Genomic DNA, 25,721 nt, shown 5'->3' on the forward strand with positions numbered 1-25,721 from the left:
GTTGAAGCTGTTTTTTTCAGAAACCTTTATCAATATTTTGGTATAGAAGCAATGAAAAAGGGCTGTTCACTTCAACGGCAAAACAAGAATATTCCATGGCAGCTTAGAAATTAACTCTGATTGTGAACAGCCTATGTTCTTAACTGGTTTCATATTTGACTTTTGTTTTATAATTCCATAGCTAGACAACACTTTGTCATGCAAAAATTATGATGAGCATTTAGAAAATATTTTCCTTATTTAAAACTGGTCTCTGTAAATAGGTCTGTTAAGAGATAGAAAAGTCAATAGATTAAGGTTTGAGAGACTGAGCAGCAGTTTTAAAACTTTCTATCTTATTTTCTTCTCTCCTTACTTAGATAACCCACTCTAAATGAATGTTTTAGTAACTATCATGGTTTTTAAAACAATCTCTCTCACATGCTTGCACATGTTCACACCCAAATACACACAGAATCAGTGTCTTAGAATGCTCAAATACCCAATTAACATTCTTATCTATTTAATGTATTACTATCTGGCATGAAGATGAAGTCAAGAAGAGCTGAAACTTTGTTAACATTCCTAGGATTATATTAATGTTACTAGCAAGAGCTTAAAATCATCTTCTCGGGGCACTTTCCAATGCTGAATTCTGCTAAGGTCCTAGGGCAATAATATAATCACAATGACTGTACAGAATTTCAAATATCAGATCTCTAATGAGAACCTCTACTGAAAATCGGCTGAGTGGTTGGTTAACTTGTTACTTTCTGCTTAATAAACATGTAAAGTTTTTCTCATTTGTACATCCACTTAACAAAGTTTTCTTGCAGCTACTAAGACTAGAAATTAAGGATGAACTATCACAGAAAACTCCTGCTGTGAAAATAAAAACATTCTTGGTTAGCTTCTTCTCCCACTCTCCTGGGTGGTGTCTAAATCTTTGTATCTCTTTCACAGAGATATAGAGAACAATTGCATGGATTCCAAGGGGGAAGGGGAGTGTAAGAGGAATTGGGAGATTGGAATTGATATATATATATATATATGTTATCGTTGTTTAGTTTCTTTTGTGACCCCATGGACTATAGCCAACCAGGCTCTTCTGTCCATGGGATTTCACAAGCAAGAATACTGAAGTGGGTTGCCATTTCCTTTTCCAAGGGATCTTCCTGACCCAGGGATCAGTTCCTCATTTCTTGCACTGGCAGGCAGATTCTTAACCACTGAGCCATCAGGGAAGCCTGTACACTATTGATACTATCTATAAAATAGATAACTAATGAGAACATACTATATAGTACAGGGAATTCGATGTTCTGTGGTGACTTACGAAAAGGAAATCCAAAAAGAGGAGATATATACACATATGTATAGCTGATTCAATTTGCTGTACAGTAGAAACTAACACTGGAGAAGGAAATGGCAACCCACTCCAGTGTTCTTGCCTGGAGAATCCCAGGGACAGGGAGCCTGGTGGGCTTCCGTCTATGGGGTCGCACAGAGTCGGACACTACTGAAGCAACTTAGCAGCAGCAGCAGCAGCAGAAACTAACACAACATTGTAAAGCAACTATAGTCAAAATAAAAATTTTAAAAATATATATCTTTACATCTCTCTTCAAACTTCTTCTATTCTGACCTTCTTATTTTGAATAGATGACCTGCTTTTACTTGAGAGAGAAGAGTGTATTAGTGAAGAATTATTCACTTTCCTTCCTGGAAACCTAGCTCATAACATCATCCACACTTACATTTACTACTTCCCTCTCCTCTCTTTAGTACTCCTCAACATATCCAAAGTAACCTCAAGTGGTCATATCCCACCTTCTCATCACAGCCTGGACTTTTTTAAATCCTTACCCCTATTTTACAAATTTTCCTTCTTTTTTTCTTCACTTTGCCTTTCATATAAACATCTTTGGATTTTTACTGTAAGTTCCTTTACTACTTCTTCTCATCTTCTATCCTCTTTATAACCAAGCTCTTTTAAGAAGCTTATACCTCATTTTCTTATTTCCCACTTACTCTCAAAAAACCACAAATTGCCTGGCACATCTAGCATTCCACTGAAAGTGCATTTCAACAGTCATCGGTACCTGCTGACTGCCAGATCCAACAACACTTTCCAATCCCACACCCTCGGCCTCCCTAGTGTTCTATACTGTGGATTAGGACCCCTTCCTCACCGCCCAGCCCCCGTCCTCCCAAGCTACCACTGCTTCTCAATGTCCCTCCCACCCCTCACCTGCGAGATTCCCCCGAAGCTGACCCCTGTCCTTGCCTTTTCTCTTTTTACATGCTTTCTTTAGGCAATCTCACCCATACTCTTTACTTTTGCCTAGACTCTGATGACGCCAAAGTCCTCATCTCTTGCCTTAATTATTGCAATAACGAGCTTCCATGTTCTCTGCTTTCACTCAAGTCCATTTTCTACACCACAGGACATAATCTCTTAAAGTAAAATCACATCATGACACTTCTCTACCTAAACTTCTTCACTGGTTCCTCTTCTGAGATATAACATTCCAGATACTTACATAACCCACCTGACTCTTCATCCTTCAACCCTACCCGCCTCTGTACTCAGCCTTATCTACTGACACTTGCTACACCCAGCCTACACTGCTGCCAAAATACCCCACCCGCCCATGTTCTCCTACACTCTTTGCTGCTCTCTCACACTTGATTCCATTTCTTCCCCCAAGTTAAGTCCTTCAAAACTTTCAACTTTTACATTAAACTTCATTCATTCAGATTTAACAAGCATTTATTGAAAGCCTTATGTTTTGGGGACTGTTTGGAATACTGAAGTACTAGCTGAGACAAAATCCGTGATACTGGATGCTTGGGGCTGGTGCACTGGGACAACCCAGAGGGATGGTATGGAGAGGGAGGAGGGAGAAGGGTTCAGGATGGGGAACACATGTATACCTGTGGCGGATTCATTTTGATATTTGGCAAAACTAATACAATTATGTAAAATTTAAAAATAAAATTAAATTAAACAACAACAACAACAACAAAAACAACAACAACAACAAAAAACAAAATCCCTGTTCTCATAGAGATTTCACTTAGGAGTTGGAGGCAGGGGCAGGATATACAGAAAATAAACCAGGGCAAAGCGGACAGAGGGTCTGTGTGATGGTTCACTGCTGTTTTATAATACGACAGTTGGGGAAGGCCTGGCCTCTTCTATGAGTCAGTTTCTGACCGAGTTAAGTACTTTCCATTTATTTCTGTTCTGTTTACAGTGAACTGATTGTGCTTTACTTGCCGGGCTCCTTTGCTAGTCTGACTCTCTTACTGCAGACTGCTCATCTATGCATTCCCATTGTTTAACACCTTATCATTCTAAGGAAATGTGCTGTGCTGGGCACTGTTCGGGGTGGAGAGATAAAGTCATATAATAAGTGCTCAAAAAGCTTTTTGAAATAGATTAATACATATTTGGAATTGTAAGTTAATAAAAAATCTCCAATATAAAAATTTTGTTTTACACTTAATATTTTAATAATGTATCAGAAACTAAAAGAGAGACAAAGAGTCAGAGTATCATTATTACATATTTCCAAAATGAAGAATGGCAACTAAGTACTGGCAGACCTCTGAGGTACTGCAGGTTTGGTTCCAGACCACTGCAATAAAGCAAATATCACAATAAAGGATCACATAACTTTTGCTTTCCCAGTGCAATTAAAACTTATATTTATACATATATTGTAATATGTCTTTAAACATGCAATAGCATTATGTCTAAAAAAACCAAAGCACATACCTTACTTTGTTGCTAAAATATGCTATCATCTGAGCCTTCAGTGAGTTGAAATCTTTTTGCAATAGCAACATCAAAGATCACAACAAATATAATAGTATTAGTAAAGTTTGAATTATTTTGAGAATTATCAAAATGTGACACAGAGCCACAAACTGAGCAGTGCTGGTGGGAAAGTGGCACCAGGAGACTTGCTCACCCCTTCACGGGCCACCGTTTTGTCAAGGCAGGGGGGTTTGCATAACTCAACGAAGCTATGAGCTATGCCATGCAGGGACACGCAAGACACATGGGATAGTGCACTGTTCGGACAAAAGATGGTCCACTGGAGGAGGGAATGGCAAACCACTCCAGGTACTAGCCATGAGAACCCCATGAACTGTATAAAAAGGCAAAAGATGTGACACTGGAAGATGAGCCCCCAAGTCAGAAGGTGTCCAATGTGCTACTGGGGAAGAGTGGAGGACAACTACTAACAGCTTCAAAAAGAACGAAGCGGCCAGGCCAAAGCAGAAACAACGCTCAGTTATGGATGTGTCTGCTGATGAAAGTAAAATCTGATGCTGTAAAGAACAGTATTGCATACAAACCTGAAATATTAGGTCCATGAATCAAGATAAATCAGATGTGGTCAAGCAGGAGACAGCAAGGGTGAACATCTGAGGAATCAATGAACTAAAATGGACTGGAATGGGTGAATTTAACTCAGATGACCATTATATCTACCACTGGGGGTAAGAATCCCTTAGAAGAAATGGAGTAGCCATCATAGTCAACAAGAGTCTGAAATGCAGTACTTGGGTGCAATCTTCAAAATGACAGAATGATTTTGGTTCATTTCCAAGGCAAACCATTCAACGTCACAGTAATTCAAGTTTATGCCCCAGCCACTGATGCCGAAGAAGCTGAAGCTGATCAGTCCTATGAATACCTATAAGACCTTCTAGAACTAATACCAAAAAAAAAGATGTCCTTTTCATCACAGGGGACTGGAATGCAAAAGTTGGAAGTCAGGAGATATCTGGAGTAACAGGCAAGTTTGACCTTGGAGTACAAAATGAAGCAGGGCAAAGGCTAACAGAATTCTGCCAAGAGACTGCACTGGTCATAGCAAACACCTTCTTCAACAACTCAAGAGACAACTTTACAGATGAACATCACCAAATGGTCAAAAGTGAAATCAGACTGATTACATTCTTTATAGCTGAAGATGGAGAAGCTGTGTACAGTCAGCAAAAACAAGATTTGGAGCTGACTGTGGCTCAGATCATCAGCTCCTCACAGCTAAATTCAGGGTTAGAACAAAGAAAGCGGCAAAAACCACTAGGCCAGTCAGGTTTGACTTAAATCAAATCTACTATGAATATACAGTGGAGGTGATGAATATATCCAAGGGATTAGATGTAGTAAACAAGAGTGCCTGAAGAACTATGGACAGAGGTCCATAATATTACACAGGGAAGAGAATAAAATCATCCCAAAGAAAAATAAATGTAAGAAGGGAAAGTGGTTGTCTGAGGAGGCTTTACAAATAGCAGAGGAAAGAAGAAGTGAAAAGCAAGGGAGAAAAGGAAAGGTACACCCAACTAAACGCAGAGTTCCAGAGAACAGCAAGGAGAGACAAGAAGGCCTTCTTCAATGAACGACAAAAAGAAATAGAGGGGGGAAAATGAGAAAGGGTAAGACTAGAGATCTCATCAAGAAAATTAGAATTATCAAAGGAACAGTTCATCCAAAGATGGGCAATAGAAAGGACAGAAACCATAAAGACCTAATAGAAGCAAAAGAGATCAAGAAGAGATAGAAAGAATACATAGAAGAATTGTACAAGAAAGATTTTAATGACCTGGATAACCACAATGGTGTGATCACTCACTTAAAGCCAGACATTCTGGAGTGTGAAGTCAAGTGGGCCTTAGAGGGCTCTGCTGCCTATGAAGCTAGTGGAGGTAATGGAATTCCAGCAGTCATTTAAGACCCTAAAGATGATTCTATTAAAGTGTTGCACTCAGTATGTCAGCAAATTGGAAAAGTCAGCAATAGCCTCAGGACTGGAAAAGGTCAATCTTCATCCCAATCCCAAGGGCAGTACTAAAGAATGTTCAAACCACCACACAATTGCACTCATCTCCCATACCAGTAAGGTTATGCTCAAAATCCTTCAAGCTAGGCTTTAGCATTACGTTGAGGAAAGGCAGAGGAATCAGAGACCAAATTGCCAACATTTGCTGGATCATAGAGAAAGCAAGGGAATCAAAGAAAAACATCTACCTCTGTTTCACTGACTACGCTAAAGCCTTTGACTGTGTGGATTATAGCAAACTGTGGAAAACTCTTGGATAGATGGGAATACCAGACCATCTTACCTGTCTCCTGAGAAACCTGTATGCAGATCAAGAAGCAAGAGATAGAACCCTGTATGGAACGACAGGTTCAGGATTGAGAAAGGAGTACAACAAGGCTATTTATTGTCACCCTGTTTATTTAACTTATACGCCAAGCACATCATGGGAAATGGATAAGTTACAACTTGGAACCAAGATTACTGGGAGAAATATTGCATCATCCGCATATCTGAGGTTGCAGATGATACCACTCTAGTGGCAGAAAGTGAAGAGGAACTAAAGAATCTCTTGATGATGGTGAAGGAGGAGAGTGAAAAAGCTGGCTTAAAACTTCAGTATTAAAAAAAAACTAAGATCACGGCATCTGGTCCCATCACTTCCTGGCAAACAGAAGGGGAAAAGGTAGAAGTAGTGACAGATTTCCTCTTCCAAGGTTCTAAAATCACTGTGGATGGTGCCTGCAGCCATGAAACTAGAAGACGACTGCTTCTTGGCAAGAAAGCTATGACAAACCTAGACAATGTTAAAAAGCAAGACATCACTTTGCCAACAAAGGTCCATATAGTCAAGGCTATGGCCTTTCCAGTAGCCATGTATGGATGTGAGAGCTGGACAATAGAGAAGGCAGAGTGCCGAAGAATTGACACTTTCGAACTGTGGTGTTGGAGAATACTCTTCAGAGTCCTGAGGAAAAGGTGATCAAACCAGTCAATCTTAAAAGGAAATCAACCCTGAATCCTCTTTGGAAGGACTGATGCTGAAGCTGAAGCTCCAATACTTCAGCCACCTGATGGGAACAGCTGACTCACTGGAAAAGACCCTGATGCTGGAAAAGATTGAAGGCAGAAGGAGAAGTGGGAGACAGAGGATAAGATGGTTGGATGGCATCACTGATTTATTGGACATGAACTTGGACAAACTCCAGGAGATGGTGAGGGACAGGGAAGCCTGGCATGCTGAAGTCCCTGGGGTTACAAAGAGTCAGACACAACTTGCCAATAGAACAACAACAGACTTGCTTGAACAGGGTTGTCACAAACCTTCAATTTGTGGGAAAAAAAAAAATGTAGTATCTGCAAAGCATAATAAAGTGAAGTGCAATAAAAGGTATGCCAGTATTGATTAAATAAACATTTCATAGAAGAAATGTATTTTTCTAAGCATTTGAAAGCACGTGGGAGAGACAGAATTCTGAAGGTGTTTAAGTGTTCTGGGAATAGTGTTATCAAGAGAGAATTTTGAAATGAATTGGGACGTAGGCTTAAGGACAAACTGAATGAAGGTGGTAATTTGCATTAGTTTAGTTGTAGGAGTATTTCATGTATTAATTATAGACAGAAATAAGCTCAAAGATCATGGTAATTTATCATGGAAAACCATAATCATGTTGCTGTTTAACCTCAATGAAGGCAAAATTAGAAAGAATTTATGTTTTTATTTATCCTACTCTTTTAAACTCTATTTTCAGATCCTTTTTGCAAATTTTAACGATTTTAGACTAAAATTCCCTACTCATGATCAACTTTCTTTATTTTATTTTGCTTGCTGTTACTTTTTCAAATAAAAAAAAAATGTACTACAAAATTATGGAAAGGTTATAAAACTGAAAAATAAGTATATACACATATCCAGAGTCTGTACATAATTCTACTACATACACTATCACTACTTTGAGTGTATTTTCCAGTCCTTTAGGAAGATTCTAGTTTCTCCTATTATCATATTGCTGCAATGATCATCTCTCAGAAATGCACTTATTCCTTTTCTCTTTTCCTAGCAGAGATTAACAACTGTGAGACTATTAAAGAGCATAAACACTTTTAAGACTGGAAAAAATTAGAAAGATTACATTAATTTGCACTGCCATCAGCAATGTGTAAGAGTACTCACGTCACTTCATCTTTGCCAGCATGAACACTATCATTTAAATTTTTCCCCATTAATTCACACATTTAACACTGTACTTAACTGTTTCAATTTGCATTTGAATTCATACCAGAATTCAATATTTTTAATTTTTAGTTATGAAAGATGACACTGCTACTTCAGCAAGAAACCATGTTAAGCATAAGTCAATGGTTCAAGGCTATAAAAAGAAAATAAATACAATTTTTAAGACACTTTATCTAATCACAATAGGAGTAATAGTTATTGTGCTCCATGGTAATTAGGTATTAACGGCAAGCAGTTCACATAAGGGGCTATTATTACTATTATTGACACATAGCCAAATCAAGCATTATTAGATTATGGGGCAGGTTGGATCAGATTAGAAGCTCTCATGCCCTCTTAAAGATCCCTTGATCTGAAATCAGATGTCACACAAAAGGCAAATTCTCCTTCCTCTTAGCTCCATGCAGCCTCTATCAACTGAGCACCCAGTAAAGATAACGTGTTATAAATTTAGTTTGGCTGAGGGAGGCTAGAGTTTACTGAAAATCAAAGTCGATGTGAACTCAAAGAGCTGACCAAAGAAATGGCCACTAAATCCCTTGTATCTTCCCTATGATTACTCTTCAAGTTAGGATCTAGGCATTCAGTGACGTTTCTGAAGATCTTTGAACTATTTCCACCTCCTTTCCCATAGAGAAAAAGAGGACAAGAGGCACAATCATACTCTCATGTACTCAGTCAACCTTACTAACAGAGAGCTGATCTGGGTAATATAATTTAAGGGACTTCCTTCTGCCAACACTGTCTCCAAACTGCCACACACTGGAGATTCTTTGACATTTCTTTCTTTTTTTTTTTTTTCTTTGACATTTCTAAGCACATAATTCTGAGATTAAAGAAGAAAGGTGAGAGTGGGAAGGGTGAAAAGGGGTAACATAACCCACACTCTACAGTGAAAATTAACTTAACCAGTCTGGTTTTATAGTCTTCGAATACTTTGAAGAATGCAGAGGATAGGAATGAGAGTTCCAATATGGAGAGGACATAGGGAAAAGCAAAAGGAGCTGTCATTTTTGGCTGCTTTAAAAATGCAGAGGCAAGGATACTAGACTACAGAAGAACTGGGAAGAAGGAGGCCAGGTTATGATAATAAAATTTTCAGTTTCTATAGACCTATGGAGTTTACAAAGCACACGTTCAGTGATCATATTACCTAATCCTCACTATAACTGCACTAAAACTGAGACCCAGAGACAGGAAACAACTTACCCAAAGTCAGTCACAGGAAGTAAGTGGCAGAGCCGGGGCGTGACCCAGGTCTTCTGACTTCTGTGCATCTCCAGCTCCCCTGGAGCTGGAGCAGGGCAAAAAGGGAAGTGGGAGTGATCTGCCCGAGACCAGCCCTGCCCTCTCCCCTTCTTTCAAAGGCCATGCTGAGCCGACGTATGACTCTCTCAGGGACCCCTTCGCATCAAATTCTTTCAGGATAAACCACACAGAATCTGAAAATGTTTCTCAACCTTGGGTCCAAGAATGGCAATCGGCAGTAAACAATGTCAGAAGTATTTTTGGGTGAAGTTTGCCATTTATGTGAAATTTATTAGAACTTCAAAGCATAGCAATTCTCATTTCAGAAAGCAAAACTTATTTTTATAATTGAGATTATTTAAAGTTGTCTTGTTCAAAATTTTTTTGTTTAGCAGTTTCAGTCAAACCTTTGAAACTATTATGAAAACTATTTTGAAAAATGTTTGAGAACCAAGATATCAAATCTACATTTTACCTTCTCTGCGGTCACTTTTTTTCCTACCTTCAATATCTTCCCTCAGTCATTACTTTCATTAAATCAATTCTACTCATTAGAATTAATACAATATTCAGCCTTTTCATAGCCAATTTTGTGTTTTCAATGAATCAATGGGAAAATGTGCATATCTTCTTGAAATATAAATCTTACATTCATTTCTAAATTATATCTAAAATGATTTTATTGTAGCCTTTTATAAGAAATCTTCAATAACAAAATTTAGAGTTCTCAGCCTCAAGTTTCTTTTATTTCTCTTTAATTTTTCTTAGGGAATTATATATTTTAACTTCTCATCTGGACTGTTTACATTTAAGCTTAAAACACAGTCAGTGATATTTTTTTCTTTATTTTGCTTATTTCCTAAGAATACAAGCATATGATTTAAATGGACTGGGTATGTGACCAATGTTTTATCATTTCTACCATTTTGTAATTAGCTCCACGACATCTCAGTCTCTAATAGGTTTTCTGTTTATGAGAACACCTATCAGTAAGGCCAAGTTCTTAGTAAGCATTAATACTAATAAGGGCATATAAAAAGATCAGGGATATCTTTATTTGTGGCCAAAGCTTTTAGAGACTTTCTGAACTAATACTCACAAGTTCTTGATCTGTAATTCATTTGAGTACTGATGATCAAATTCAGGAATTTTTTAATAAGATTTATATTACCTGATCACTTTATAAGAAAAAAATACATGAGAATACCCTTCTCCAAGTTGTTTTAAGCCTATTAGTAAAGGAGCAATACAAATGTTGAAACAAAACAGAATTTTTCATCTTTTAGGAGTCTTCTTTGCCACTTAATGTCTACATGCTCAGTGGAATTAACTCACTTTGATACTTTCTTTTGATTCAGTAGCCAATTGTCAGCTTAACAAAAACAGGGATTTCAGATTTTGCTTTAGCTTATTGGAGAATAACAAACAAACAAATGATGAAAATGCCTTACCGCTGGGACATACAAATATCATGCGGGTTATTAGGCAAAAATTATAGAAAAAGAAAACCCAGCAATATTATAAAAGCTACAATGTGAGTCTTCATAAATGATAACTTTAGAAAGTCTTTAACTTAGCACATGAAAGTTTCTAGAATTAGAATTAAGCTAAAATAAAATTAAAAGACCAGTGACTTGTGTATAATGACATGTAAAAAAAAAAGGATCTCAGTTTTATCATTATGTAATAAAACACTACTACTAAAAGCATATGTGCTTAGAAGGGACATAAAATTTCAGAGATATATTTTGTTCTCTATTCATAGTAAGGTTAAAGAGAAATTGCCTTTTATTCTATCTGTAATATAAACATATACTATTATGTTATTAAGAAGTCTGGAAAATCCAAAACAATGTTTCTTAAGATAAGTCTTCAATCTATTTTATATAGAAAATCTGAAAACTAGAAAGAAGAGCTAGGATGTTTTTCAAAGTACGTCTTGTAGACTTTATATAACAGATTTTATATAGGAAAAAAAGAGGAGGGCTCCATGACCAAATAAGTTTGTAAATCAACAGACCCTACATATGTCTCTCTCTTGGAAATTTAAAATACATATTAACCTGCTACTGGCTCAAAGACATTCTGTAATTTAAAATGTACTTAATTTTTTGACCGAGCATTTTCCAAATTTATTTAACTAGGAAGCAGAACTAACCCTGAGCTAGATGGACTACGCATGAAGATGTATGTACAAAAATACAATAACTTTTTAATCCTTATGATGATCTGAGCTGCTCAACTAGAACATTATCATTATGTTTAGTCCTTACAAACTACATTTTTTTTAAGGCAAATTCTCACTATTGCAGTACTTCCTGTCCCTTCTGAATGGGGCTCTTAGCCAATGATAGGCCACTACTAAGGGAGTTATTTCAAGCCAACATATAAAACTCTTGCCAGTAGTTTCCAAATTTAACGGAACTGGAAGCTATAACAGAGAGCTTCTCACATGGCAGATCAACTCCACTCCTTTCCTAGAAGTGAGATAGTGAAGCCTACTGCACATGATTCTAGAATAAATATTATAGGTCCAGTAAAGTTCAGGAAATTAGGATCAGTAGGAAGGGTGACCAACTACATCAAGAGATACCACCCATTAAAGGTAAAAAGAAAATAAAGTTTAAAAAACAAAGTAAAAAATACAATGATGTTTTAAGAAATAGAATGAAAACACATAGAGATAACTAATAAATGAAGTGAAAAAAAGCAAGAGTATAAGAGAACACAAATAACTATGTAAGGTTAAAAAAAGAAAATGGACAACTGACGACTCATTATGGTGTGCAATCAAACATGTATCCTAAGCCCCCTTTTAGCCCATCACCAATCAAGGATCATTGATTTTAGAACTGAAAAGATACACTGCAGGAGCTCCATTTGAAAGGGAATAAATTCTGTATTGCAATGAGCAACATATTTTTGTGCCTTTTAGGTACAGATGGAAGAATCAAAAACAGAACTGTGTGCAGTTTTTGTTTTTTTTTAATTCAATAACAATGCCTCTTCAGAATTATAAAAATCTTTAAAATATACTGACATTAGTGCCAAGTCAAGGCACATACCCAGCATAAAAATAACATGTTTGGGAATAAGAAATAAAACAAAACAAAAATATTCCTCAAATTCATTTATTTTACTATTTTATTATCAGTGTATTAGTAAATCTGCATATATACGTTAAGGAATGGTAAAATTGAGTGTAGTTTGAAATTACAGTTTTAAAAGTCCTGATAAATAAAGTAAATGAAACAATTAACATTTACGCTTGAAAGAGAACAAATCTTGGGCCAACCGAATCAAAAACGTCAAAGGAAAAGATAAGTCATCTGACAATCCTAGCCCCCTTAGGCTGTAGATCACTTCCATGATGCCTCCTTAAGATTACTTTGAAGAAAAATCAAAATTACAATTCAGCATAAATCTAAAGCATCTTAAATTTACTTCTCCATTGACCAGTGCCATACTTCCATACTTTAAGTTGCTATTAATAAAGGGGAGACTTAGAAGATAAAAGATTAACGTATCTTCTGGTACTATTCATGTATACAAAAAATTGCTGTAGATTTTTCAATTATGCTAACTTGATTCTTAATATTTAAATAATATAAGGTTTAAAGTGTTTTATGGATTATAATTAAGGTTAGAAACAAAAAAGCACATCTTAGACAACCCCCTACCATGTTATTTTACTTTGTTATTTTTACCTTCAGTAAAAAGGAACATGAAATAATTACATGATGTACTTTCATTGCTTAATAAAGGAAAACTCAGATTACCTAGAAACTTTTTAAAGATGCTTTTATATAGCATCTTTAATCTTTTGAATAGATTATATTAAATTAAATTATCAGATAGCAAAATTCCAGTGGTACTTTAGTACTTGTTCTTCAAATAGCATACTATTTTCTGAGCAGTAATTAAAGTGGTGAAATAAAGTATCTCTTCAATAATGTAGCCCAGTCAAAACTAGATTCTGAAGATATTCATAATAATCTCTTACGTTTCATAATAATCTTAAATTCACAAACTGAATTTGGGATTCAGGACATAGACATCAATCTATATCTAAGTTGATATATCATGTATATGATAATATCAATGTATATATTGACATATCAATGTATATGGCATGCATTTATGAATGAATCATCTCTCCCTCTATGCAGAAGCTTTTAAGTCCTTTTGTATGATCCACAATCTCCTGTGGGAACTGTGAAAAGCTGAATGGCAGATTAAGAAATAAATAAAGCATATCTAATACAACCAAATTTTATTAAAAGTGAGCTAAAAGACATTGCATGGAAACGCCCAAGTTCTATCACCTATAATCTGAAAATTATAGGTGATAATGTTCTTAAAAGCAGCTAAGACAGCTAAACTTTTTTTTTTTTTTTTTTAAATATACTCTGTGTTTATATTGCAAAGGAGAAAGAGCATTGCTTACATGGAAATTTTTGAAAGGGAAGTATCCCAAAAATATGTATAGTGAAGAGAATGTATTACAGTATTTCACTGACTTTACTCAAATTATGCAGAAATTTAAGTATGGTAAATTATACCCATTAATTTATTTAAGAATTTATTAGCAGAAATGAAAAACCTTCTGGACTATGATGAAATATGTGCCTGTATTTTTTACTGGATACTAACTGTCAGAATCTCACTGTTACATAATTCTAATTTCTCTTTGAAGTTAATGGTTTCTATAACAATTATCCCCTTTTTAATATTTATTATGATCTTTTGATATCAAATACACACAAGATATAGCCTAACTTTATCCCTGTATCTTTAAAATTTCTAACATGACCTTGTTATAATACATTTAAGATTCATTTTTAATTCATTAATTTGCATATCACAATTCTCTATCTCCTTCCTCATTAAATAGGTTAGGGATGGGGGGGTTATATGTTTCTCTTTAATATTTCTATTAGTGGTAGAATACTTGATGGCTTTTTATGAACATTATTTGAATTTGGAAAGGTAATTTTCAAATTTGCTTCCCAGGGTGACATTATAATATAAACTTTGCACAAAGTTACTTCAAAAGTAAAAGTTGAGATTAATAGTTCTTTTTGTAAAGTATGCTAAAATTTAAAAATATATATAATTATTTTAAAAAGAAATACAAACCTACCTAAAAGGAAATTTACTTTTTAAATGGATAAAATCAATAAGAAATTTTAAATACATAAAATTCATTAAATCACACTTTCTAATTCCATAATTTATCTTCAAATAAGGAGAAATAAAATATAGACCTTACACATTATTAAAATTAAAACATCAATAAACAAGATTTTTCCCACTTATATCTTCTTTTAAAGCTTCAAGAGCTAAATGAAGACTCCCACAAGATATTTAAGTTTATTTCACACAATTGGAAATATAACTTTCACTAAATTTGTGTAGTACACAGGACTTCTGTGTGTTCTGAGTACTAACATATACCCCTCACCCAGAACAATACCTAGCACCTAAACAGATATGCAGTAAGTATTTATTGAATAAAACTAATCTATACAATAAATTTTCTAGTTGGAAGAACAGCTGAACAAAGATCATTTCCTCATAGTAAAACACTATGAAACTTCAAAAAGTTTAGAAATCAGCATGTTCTAAAATATTTCTTAGGATATAAAAGTCTCAGTGGCATACAAGTCATAAATATTCTGGGAAAATCAGGACTTGACACTACTATCTTTCCATATTTAGATAAGTAACTCAGAACAACACTCCAAAAACACAAAAGATTTGTCTGAGCAGCAGCACCAGGGTATTTTAAAGAGTAATTCCAAGTTGCCTAAGGCATCTTTTTACTGTTTTCCTGATATTAGTTTTAGAGTTAAAAGGAGTAAATTTGGAAATGGCTGCATGAAACATAAATAAGTTTCCTTTGCCCCTAATGTTTCGCATACAGTGATCAAGAAAATAAAACAGCATTATGGTTTTCTCCCTATACAGTTTTACAAATAATATGAGATTGCATAATGATTCATTTACTTTGGTAAAATAAGGAAAATCCTGCACCATACAAAGAACATTAAATTAAAAATTATAGGATTTATCCAGTTAAGAATGAGCTGTGAATCTCACATTATGTTGATAGTTTAATTGAGCTAGAAGAAAAAAATCAAGGATGTCAGAACAAAAAGTTCAGTAGATCAGTTTGGAGGAAATAAAGTATTTAATCATAATCAGAATGTATACTTTTATCACCTAATACATCATCACTGTGTATGCTCTGAAAATATACAAATAGACGGGGAAACTAGAAATTTGTCTACATACAGATTTAAGGCAAATAGCTCTTAAACTTCATGAAGAAAAAAATTAACACTTAAACTATTAATTTGATTTTTGTCTTAATTTTCCACATAAGAGACTATTAACTTAGTCACTGAGTCTCTTAATATTTCATGTTTTTATTTAATAATTCATCCTTATACCTTTAAGACAATACAGACAACTGATTTCTATAAAGATTTTTGGCGTATATGCAGGCTTTGTGGTTGTATTATTTTTCCTGCAAACTATTAAAAAAATCTCAATGAATGCTCATTGCTATATTTAGGAAGACAAGAGATTTTCCAAAATCTTACGGCAATAACAAACATAAACCTTAAAACATAAGAAATCACTTCACAATTAAAAACAGTAATGTACATATGTAGCGCAAGAGTTAAAAAAATTAAAAACTACACAATCCACAGCGTGAGTAAATAACTCTGCTAAGGCTTCTATCAGCCTCACCTTACCTTTGTAGCCCCTTAATGTTTCTAGAATGACATCAATTAGTTACCTTCTTATTGGTATAGTGAACGTTTTACTTTGATTAACTTAGAACTTGTTATAATTCCAAAGTTACAAAAAGAAAAGTGCTCACAGACCCCAATATTAGTCCTCTCAGAGGATAACACATCGATACACTAACTCTGTGTTAAATGTACTGACAGTCACACTGACTGTTTTTCTTCAGAGGCTTTTTATGTATATGGACACATACTGTTTTTTTTTTTAATGGAGATGACTGAAAATATGTTAAGGTGTGGTTTCTATTCAAAAAGGAGCTGCATCTACAACTAAGTCAATTATTCACATAGAAGAGGAAGAAAGGATAATCTTATTCTCAATAATACTGTTCATGATCCAAAAATATTTGTTATATTAATTTATGCAAAAGCATAAAACATCAACAAATCACTTGATTATTTGTAATTAGGAAAAAAGAAATACCAGAATTGCCAAAATATTTTAATAATACTATCCTGCCTCTTCCTGCAAAATATTTCATGGATCTTATTGGGAAGAACCCCTGGAGGAGGGCATGCCAACTCACTCCAGTATTCTTGCCTGGAGAATTCCATGGACAGAGGAGCCTGGCGGGCTATTAGTCCATGGGGTTGCAAAGACTTCGACATGACTGAAGTGACTTAGCACAGCATGAAAGATTAAGTTAACTGCAGAAAAAGTAAATAGGTTAAAAAAAAATAGGACAGTAAAGCCTAGATGAGGTATGGAGAACATGAAATACTGCTGTGATTCAGAATCACTACATGGGCTATCACATGTGATACATTTATTGTTCAGCCAAGTTTACAATGGCCTAAAATCAATAAAGCAATGAGGACTATTAAAGGGGAAAAAGGAAATGTCACTGACTTAGAAAGAAAAAGATCACTTGGCACCAAACACCTCTGAGTAGAAGAGCTACAATGAGGAATAAGAAAGGTGCTCAACAGCTATGTCTACTCCGGAACAGAAAAAGGAAGTAGAGAGGAAACAAAGTAAGGAAACTTAAAATTTTTTTAGGGAGAAAAGAATAAAATTAATCTCTTATTAAATCTCCTAAAAAAAACTAAATATAAAACTTTTGACTCTGTAGTGGCTAACATGGGAATAACATGATGAATAACAAAGCTGGGCAAACCTTCTAGAAATACAGACTCAATAAATACTTTTACCATTAGAATTGCATTAAGATGTGAGCACTGACTTTAAAAAAAGAGAATAAAAATAGCCATAATGTGGGAATCAAAAGGGCAAAAGATATAGTTATAACAAGTTTCTCCAAGAAAAGATATAAATTAGACATTAATGGTATTTCAGTCTTTTAGGGAAAAAGCAACTAAACTTTAGAGAATGAGAGTGAGAGAAAGGATCCCTTACTTAATTATACAGTATAAGATATGAATGTTATATTGTAAAATATGAAACAATAAGCTACCTGGAAAATGATCAATTTTTTAGAATAAAAAGGTCAAGAAAAAATATCCATGGGCCCAATATGATTACTGCTACTAGATTTTTGTTGTAGCTTTATTTATCTTCTTTTTTAGGGGGGTGAAGTGGGCAATGACCCTGAGGTCATGACAGGAAAATCTAGAAGGATCAAAACTAAATCAAAAGAAGTTCATAAGAAAACAAATATGCTTCAATGATGAAGGCTACAGTCTAAATGATATAATTTTCTAGTATATCTTTATATTATAGGGAAACAGCAACAAATCAGGTTTCTAGTAATAAGTAGAAATATCAATAACCTCAGATATGCAGATGACACCACCCTTATGGCAGAAAGTGATGAGGAACTAAAAAGCCTCTTGATGAAAGTGAAAGAGGAGAGTGAAAAAGTTGGCTTAAAGCTCAACATTCAGAAAACTAAGATCATGGCATCTGGTCCCATCACTTCATGGGAATTAGATGGAGAAATAGATGGGGAAACAGTGGAAACAGTGTCAGACTTTATTTTTTGGGGCTCCAAAATCACTGCAGATGGTGACTGCAGCCATGAAATTAAAAGATGCTTACTCCTTGGTAGGAAAGTTATGACCAACCTAGATAGCATATTAAAAAGCAGAGACATTACTTTGCCAACAAAGTTCCATCTAGTCAAGGCTATGGTTTTTCCAGTGGTCGTGTATGGATGTGAGAATTGGACTGTGAAGAAAGCTGAGCACCGAAGAATTGATGCTTTTGAACTGTGGTGTTGGAGAAGACTCTTGAGAATCCCTTGGACTGCAAGGAGATCCAACCAGTCCATTCTAAAGGAGATCAGCCCTGGGAGTTCTTTGGAAGGACTAATGCTGAAGCTGAAACTCCAATATTTTGGCCACCTCATGCGAAGAGTTGACTCAGTGGAAAATTTAGACTCTCATGCTGGGAGGGATTGGGGGCAGGAGAAGGGGACGACAGAGGATGAGATGGCTGGATGGCATCACCAACTCAATGTATATGAGTTTGAGTGAACTCTGGGAGTTGGTGACGGACAGGGAGGCCTAGTGTGCTGCGATTCATGGGGTCTCAAAGAGTTGGACATGACTGAGTGACTGAACTGAACTGAACCCACAAATTAGAGAAAGAAATTTGTAAAAAAAAAAAACTCTATAAAACAAATTCTAATATGCTTTGTCTTCTTGTTTTTGCCTAAATGTAGTTGAGACTCTATATAATAAAGTTACATAAATCTTGTATACAATGGACTCCAGGAGGTCAATACTGTCTAAATTATATCAACAAAACTGTCAGTTTTGACATAACATTTGGCAACAAAATTAAATATTATTCAACAAAGATATTTAAATTTAATCTGCACATGTACCTATATATGTGTAGTAAATGCAGATGAATTCATATATAATTTAAAGTGTTTTTCTTAATTTTACGTTTAACTAAAATAATAAAGATTATACATGTATCCAAAAGAGATTTAAATTTGACAATTGCTGGACATAATTTGGTCAAATTTAAATAGTAACTAACTGGGAAAGAATAAAATATGCATAAAGACTCATAAAAACACATACACATTTTTGGCAAACATAAATAAGGGCACTTATTGCCAAACATAATATAACAAAGCATTATATAAGAGAAGCAATTGCAATGCACTCATTCTTACTGTTTTAAGGTAATTATTAATTAAAACCTTACTTTAGGAGTAGCCAGTTTTAAACAAAACATTTTTCCACTGGAAAATTTAGTATTACTATGACTAATCTTTCAGAGCTATGTATTTCCTTCAAAACAGCTTATGTCTTTGTACATAATTCGGATCACATACCCATGCCTCTGACTGAATGGGCCTGATGTTGCTTAGTAGCACCTCTTCATAGTTTCCATAATCAATGAATTTAACAACTGCTGTCATACCTGAAGAATGAAGAGCTTCAACTTCTGCTCGGTAAAACTGAGGAGACAAAAAGGAGTTTAAAATGGGATGATCAACATTGTTTAGATAAGGTGATGCATGATGGAAATATAAATACTCAAAATGTTACAATGTTAGTATTTTTTGAAAGCTCATTTTTAAATCAATTTTATTGCGATATCATTGTATTAGTTTTAAGTGGAAAACATAATAATCTGATATATGTATATATTGTGAAATGACCACCACAATAAGTCTAGTGTCCATCACCACACACGGTTATATTTCTTCATTAGGATGAAAACTTTAAAGATATAAATCTCTTAGCTAAGATATAAATTCTCTTAGCAACCTTGAAATATATAATATTTAAAAAATAATTTTTAAAATAATGCATTTTTAATTTATTTTAATTGGAGGATAATTACATTACAATATTGTTATCGTTTTTGCCATAATCAACATGAATCAGCCACAGGGGCACATGTGTCTCCCCATCTGAACCCCTCCTCCCACTTTCCTCCCCACCCCATCCCTTAAGTTGTCCCAGAGCACTGGCTTTGAGGCCTGCTTCATGCATCAAACTTGGACCAGTCATCTATTTTACATATGGTAATACACATGCTTCAATGTCATTCTCTCAAATCATCCCACCCTCACCTTCTCCCACAGAGTCCAAAATTTACTTTTGGATAATCATAAATTGGCTAAGAAAAAGAGAGATTCTCTTATGCGTGTGAGTTCTGACATACACTGAGCAGTAGTAAGATTTCAGAACTAAGAGGATGAGTAGAGAATATTCACATGCTAATGGGTGCAAAAAGAACTAGTATTCTTCAATGTCTCCTTGTTAGCCACTCAAGCCCTTTGACATTAGTAAAACAGTTCTTATGTACTAATTAGAGTAGATAAGTATGAAGTAATTTATTTAAAAAACAGAAATATATGACAAAAAAAATCCTCAAAGGCTCAATGTCATTGCTATAGTCATACAGGCAGCTGTGGTGAAGCAGAGTTCCCAGGCAAGAAGTAAGCACACCACTTATATCCAGGATTTATAGGATTTAAGACACTGTAAGCCAAACCCGTTTATTTCTTCAGTTTATCCAGTATTACTTGGCTCTGGGAACCAATGCACAAAATCACCAGGAACTGAATTCACATAACAACTTCAATTTTTAATTTATCTGTTAAGGCAACTTGGAGTAGATCAACTGATTGGAGTATTCCCTTCACTATGCTAAGTCACTTCAGTTGTGTCCAACTCTGTGTGACCCCATAGACGGCAGCCCACAAGGCTCCCCCGTCCCTGGGATTCTCCAGGCAAGAACACTGGAGTGGGTTGCCATTTCCTTCTCCAATGCATGAAAGTGAAAAGTGAAAGTGAAGTCGCTCAGTCGTGTCTTGACTCTTAGCGACCCCATGGACTGAAGCCTACCAGGCTCCTTCATCCATGGGATTTTCCAGGCAAGAGTACCAGAGTGGGGTGCCTTTGCCTTCTCCCTTCACTATAGGTCAACCCATTTAGGACTCAAATTATAGGTCTGAATGTTGCTTAATGAACATGAAATAGCAACAAAAAACTCTTAAAATTCTTATTTACTCTCAAGGAAAAGTTTTCTTCAAACAAGGGAGTTGGACGCTCTTCTAACAGTCTACTCTGACAGTGAATCAGTGTAACAGGATCCCACGAGACCTTCCAGGACAGACGCTCCTTCTCCCCCAGGTCCTCCATCTGCTGCTTGTCTACAGAAAAGCTTAACCAAGGAATAAATGTAATCAGAGAAGTGAAAAAACGTGGAAACAAAAACGGTCAAGCAAGACAAAATAATAATTTAGCCATTAAGCAAAGTTAAGGACCTTCAGTTTCTCCTCAAGAGCTACAGATACATATTCTCAGTCAAATCCTTTGACTGTTTTGCAGATACCAAACCCCCACTAGACAGAAGAAGTTAACCACATGATGACCAGACTGTAGTTATAACATAAGCTCTTCCATCTTACACAACTTCAAGAACTGGCCTCAAGGAAATCCAAATAATACTTGTACTTAAAACAACTATATGCTGCTGATCAGACCACTACATGACCAATTTCAAGATGATTTTTGGAGCTGTTCTGCATGAAGCCCCCCTTCCACCAACCCTTCCATCCACCTGTATCTCCCTAAATATCTCCTTTAAAAGCTCTTGCCCCTGATCAGCAAAAGGGAGCTGGTTAGGGGAGTTAGTTTTTGGGCCGTGAGTCCATCTTCTTCCCAGAACAGCACCAGTTTCCTCAACAAAGCCATCTTCCCTTTTACCCAATACTTGGTTCTCAAAAATTGGCTTTCAAGCAGCAAGCAGCCAAGCCTGAGTTCAATAAGCTTCATGGGTTCACTGGAATCAAAAAATGCTATAAGGCAACAAAAATTCTTATTCTTGATAACCTTCTAAATTAGCAGTTACTGTGAGTGTACCAGGAAAGAATCTGCTTTTACTAGTGTGCGTGTGTGCTTGCCAAGTTGCCTCAGTTGTGTCCGACTCTTTGTGACCCTATGGACTGCAGCCTACCACACTCCTCTGTTCATGGGATTCTCCAGGCAAGAATAATGGAGTGGATTGCCATACCCTCCTCCAGGGGATCTTCCTGACCCAGGGATCTAACCTGCATCCTTTATGCTTCTTGCATTGGCAGGCAGGTTCTTTACCACTAGCACCATCTGGGAAGCCCAACTAACTAGTATATGCCATATTATAAAAGTTACTAAGTTAATCCATGGTATTTCTTTTCCAGATCTGGATGCAAGAAGATTAGAGAAACCACGCCAAAATTTTTCTTTATCTTAGAGATCTAGTTATATATCCACATCTCTCCTTTCCTCCTCTGTTTCTTAGCCTTATACCTCCATATTCTGTAAATTGCTGTATTTCTCGCATATTTCAACTGTAAGCTTTTTAGACAATTATGCCAGTTGTTAGGTTCAACAATGACAAACAATCATAATATATAACCTAGGAAAACAACTTGACATCCTTTTAGGAACTTACTAAAGATAACCTGTGTAAAAAATGACTTCTACATAACATGGAAAGTAAAGGTGTAGTGATATGGCACTTGATATGGCTAGGAGTGCAGGAAAAGCTTCCTGGGGCAAATGACAATGGGTATAATCTTCAAGAATGAAGAGTATTTAGCCAAGCTAAGAACTGAGAAAGGTGTTCCAGTAAAATTTACAGAAACAAAACATGAAGAAGAGTATGAAGTGAAGTCACGCAGTGGTATCCAACTCTTTCCAACCCCATGCACTGTAGTCCACCAGGCTCCTCAGTCCATGGGATTTTCCAAGCATGAATACTGGAGTGGGTTGCCATTTCCTTCTCCAGGGGATCTTCCCGACCTGGGGATCGAAGCTGGGTCTCCAGCACTGTAGGCAGACACTTTACCGTCTGAGTATAGGATACAACAAATAGTTTTAAATTAATTATGGCATGACATAAGAAGGGTTGGCCAATAGGACAAGATAGTAAGGGTCAGCGGATAGAGGCTCTATAGGCATGCTAGACTACAAGTGAAATATTTTAACTAGGAAGAATGACAAGATCACAGTAACGGCATTTCCAGTGACAATTTTAAGAGGAATAAGACTTAAGGCAAGGAGACTATTTTAAAGGTCTATCCCAGTTGATAGAGCTGAAAGAGCTGAACTAGTCATGGCAGATGTACAGGGAGAAGGAGGATTGTTCCAAATGCTCAGTCTTTCTATGATAGTAAAGCTTGAAAGAAGGCAAGATTATCATGAGGAATGTTTTAAATGATACTAACTGATTGCTTCCAAAACATCATTTATAATGCAATTAAAATTATGGTTTCTTAATGACAGTTATAGATAATGCTTTTCTTAAGCCTTTACCCTAGTCTCTGGCTAGAAAATTGGAAAGTTGCCTGTTCTTGACAAGACACTGAAAAGTTGTCACTTAAATTAGGTGGTTTTATAAGATAACTAATGCCATCTCTTTCATAAAGTATTATTTATCTTATTTGCTTAATGGTGTATCTATACAGAGCCTACAATCCTTCACTCTAAACTGAAAAACATCCATGTAAAATCAAAGTAGAACCCTTAGGAGATCATTCAATTATTCCAACAATCCTCTAAAAGCTCAAAATATTTTGGGAAATATTAGGTACCACCTTTCAGATGCTATATGATATTATTTTGAGTATATTCAGTAGAGACAATATATGAATTTAGTATTATTGATTTTCTGAGAAAATTACAGTTGAAAGTAAAGCTTTAATAACAATCTGATCAGGTATTTGAAGACACTTGGTTTACAGCACAGGCAAAACTATCTGATGTATCCCAAGCACCTAACACTTAGCAGCTACTCAAGTATGGTTTGTTGAATACTCAATATTTGTTAAAGAACTTGTCCACGTTTAAATATCTTAGGACTGTCATTATTCTCTGTTACTTTGTTTCTGGTCATTCATATTCTCTCTATATTTTTAATATGCCTCATAATTTTTTTTTAGGATGCCAGACATTGTATCAATAGGTGAAATATCATGAAGAGGTTCTAAAAAATATTACTTTTCCCTCAAGGAGGATTATATTTTAGGAAGCTGGCAGACAGAGTACAAGTAGATACCCTTGATCATGTGCAGGAATGATTTTAGGCTTTCTACTGGCTTGCTTGTATTTTGCATTTAGTACTAGGACACGATCCTTACAGGATTTCAGTGGAAAGCCTGAGTCTTCTTACCAAGCCTTTCAAACATTATTGGACTTGAACTCAAATTATTCACTTACTTCCTCTGTTTGTCAGGGTCACCAACTCCACATTGTTCAATGAGAAAAAAAAAAAAATTCTGCCACCTTCATCTTTACTGTTCACAGAAGCATCTTACAGAAGTGACAAAAAGACAAAGACAAAGTCAAAGTTGCTCAGTCGTGTCCGACTCTGTGACCTCATGGACTATACATATACATGTAGTCCGTGGAATTCTGTAGGCCAGAATACTGGAGTGGGTAACATTTCCCTTCTCCAGGGGAACTTCCCAACCCAGGGTCGAACCCAAGTTTCCTGAATTGCAGGCGGATTCTTTACCAGTTGAGCCACAAGGGAAGCCCAAGAATACTGGAGTAGGTAGCCTATCCCTTCTGCAGCACATCTTCCTGACCCAGGAATCCAACTGGGGTCTCCTGCATCGCAGGCGGATTCTTTACCAACTGAGCTATCAGGGAAGTCCCCTACAGAAGTGAACCCTCCAAGGTAGACAATGTTAGCTCTAAAAACCAACTCTAATTTCCAACTACTTCTTGGCTCTACCTTAATGGAGAAATGGCGAAGCATAAGTAATCCCCGCACTAGCCAAATCAAACAGTTCCTGTGTTTTGGAAACTGAGTGGTCTCAGCTGCAAGAGTAAGAGTCTAGATAGTGATGAACACCTGCACTTGCTTTCCAAGTCTCCATAAGAGCCAAGGAGTAGCCATGTAAAACAGTTCCAACCAATGAGATTATTTGTGGTTATTTCTGGAAAGGCTTTTACTTTTCTTGAAAAAAAGAAAAGACACGGTTAGTGCAGTCTCTTCCTCTCCTTTCAGCCTTGAATAAAAACTTGACAGCAGAGAAGCTGCTACTAACCACATTCACACAAAAACCCTAAAAGACTATGCCATCTAGTTGTACCTGGACCCCTTCTTGCTGCTATCATTAGCTAACACCTAACACCCTGTTCATTTCCAAGGCAAACCATTCAATATCACAGTAATCCAAGCCTATGTCCCAACCAGCAATGCTGAAGAAGCTGAAGTTGAACGGTTCTATGAAGACCTACAAGACCTTTTAGAACTAACACCCAAAAAAGATGTCCTTTTCATTACAGGGGACTGGAATGCAAAAGTAGGAAGTCAAGAAACACCTGGAGTAACAGGCAAATCTGGCCATGGCATACAGAATGAAGCAGGGCAAAGGTTAATAGAGTTGTGCCAAGAGAACGCACTGGTCATAACAAACACTCTCTTCCAACAACACAAAAGAAGACTCTACACATTGACATCACCAGATGGTCAACACCGAAATCAGATTGATTATACTCTTTGCAGCCAAAGATGGAGAAGCTCTATACAGTCAGCAAAAACAAGACCGGGAGCTGACTATGGCCCAGATCATGAACTCCTTACTGCCAAATTCAGACTTAAATTGAAGAAAGTGGGGAAAACCACTAGACCATTCAGGTATGACCTAAATCAAATCCCTTATGATTATACAG

General features: G+C 36.0%; 1 protein-coding gene across 1 annotated transcript in view; it reads right to left on the bottom strand.

The window, feature by feature from the left end:
• Window positions 1-25,721, bottom strand: part of TDRD3 (tudor domain containing 3) — a 215,916-nt gene that overhangs the window by 27,147 nt on the left and 163,048 nt on the right. The window contains exon 12 of the mRNA XM_055541922.1: window positions 19,376-19,501. Within this exon, the coding sequence (XP_055397897.1) occupies window positions 19,376-19,501 (126 nt within the window). The remainder of the gene's footprint in view (window positions 1-19,375; window positions 19,502-25,721) is intronic.

The sequence above is a fragment of the Bubalus kerabau genome, chromosome 12 (genome assembly GCF_029407905.1).
Source record: "Bubalus kerabau isolate K-KA32 ecotype Philippines breed swamp buffalo chromosome 12, PCC_UOA_SB_1v2, whole genome shotgun sequence".
Taxonomy (NCBI): Eukaryota; Metazoa; Chordata; class Mammalia; order Artiodactyla; family Bovidae; genus Bubalus; species Bubalus kerabau.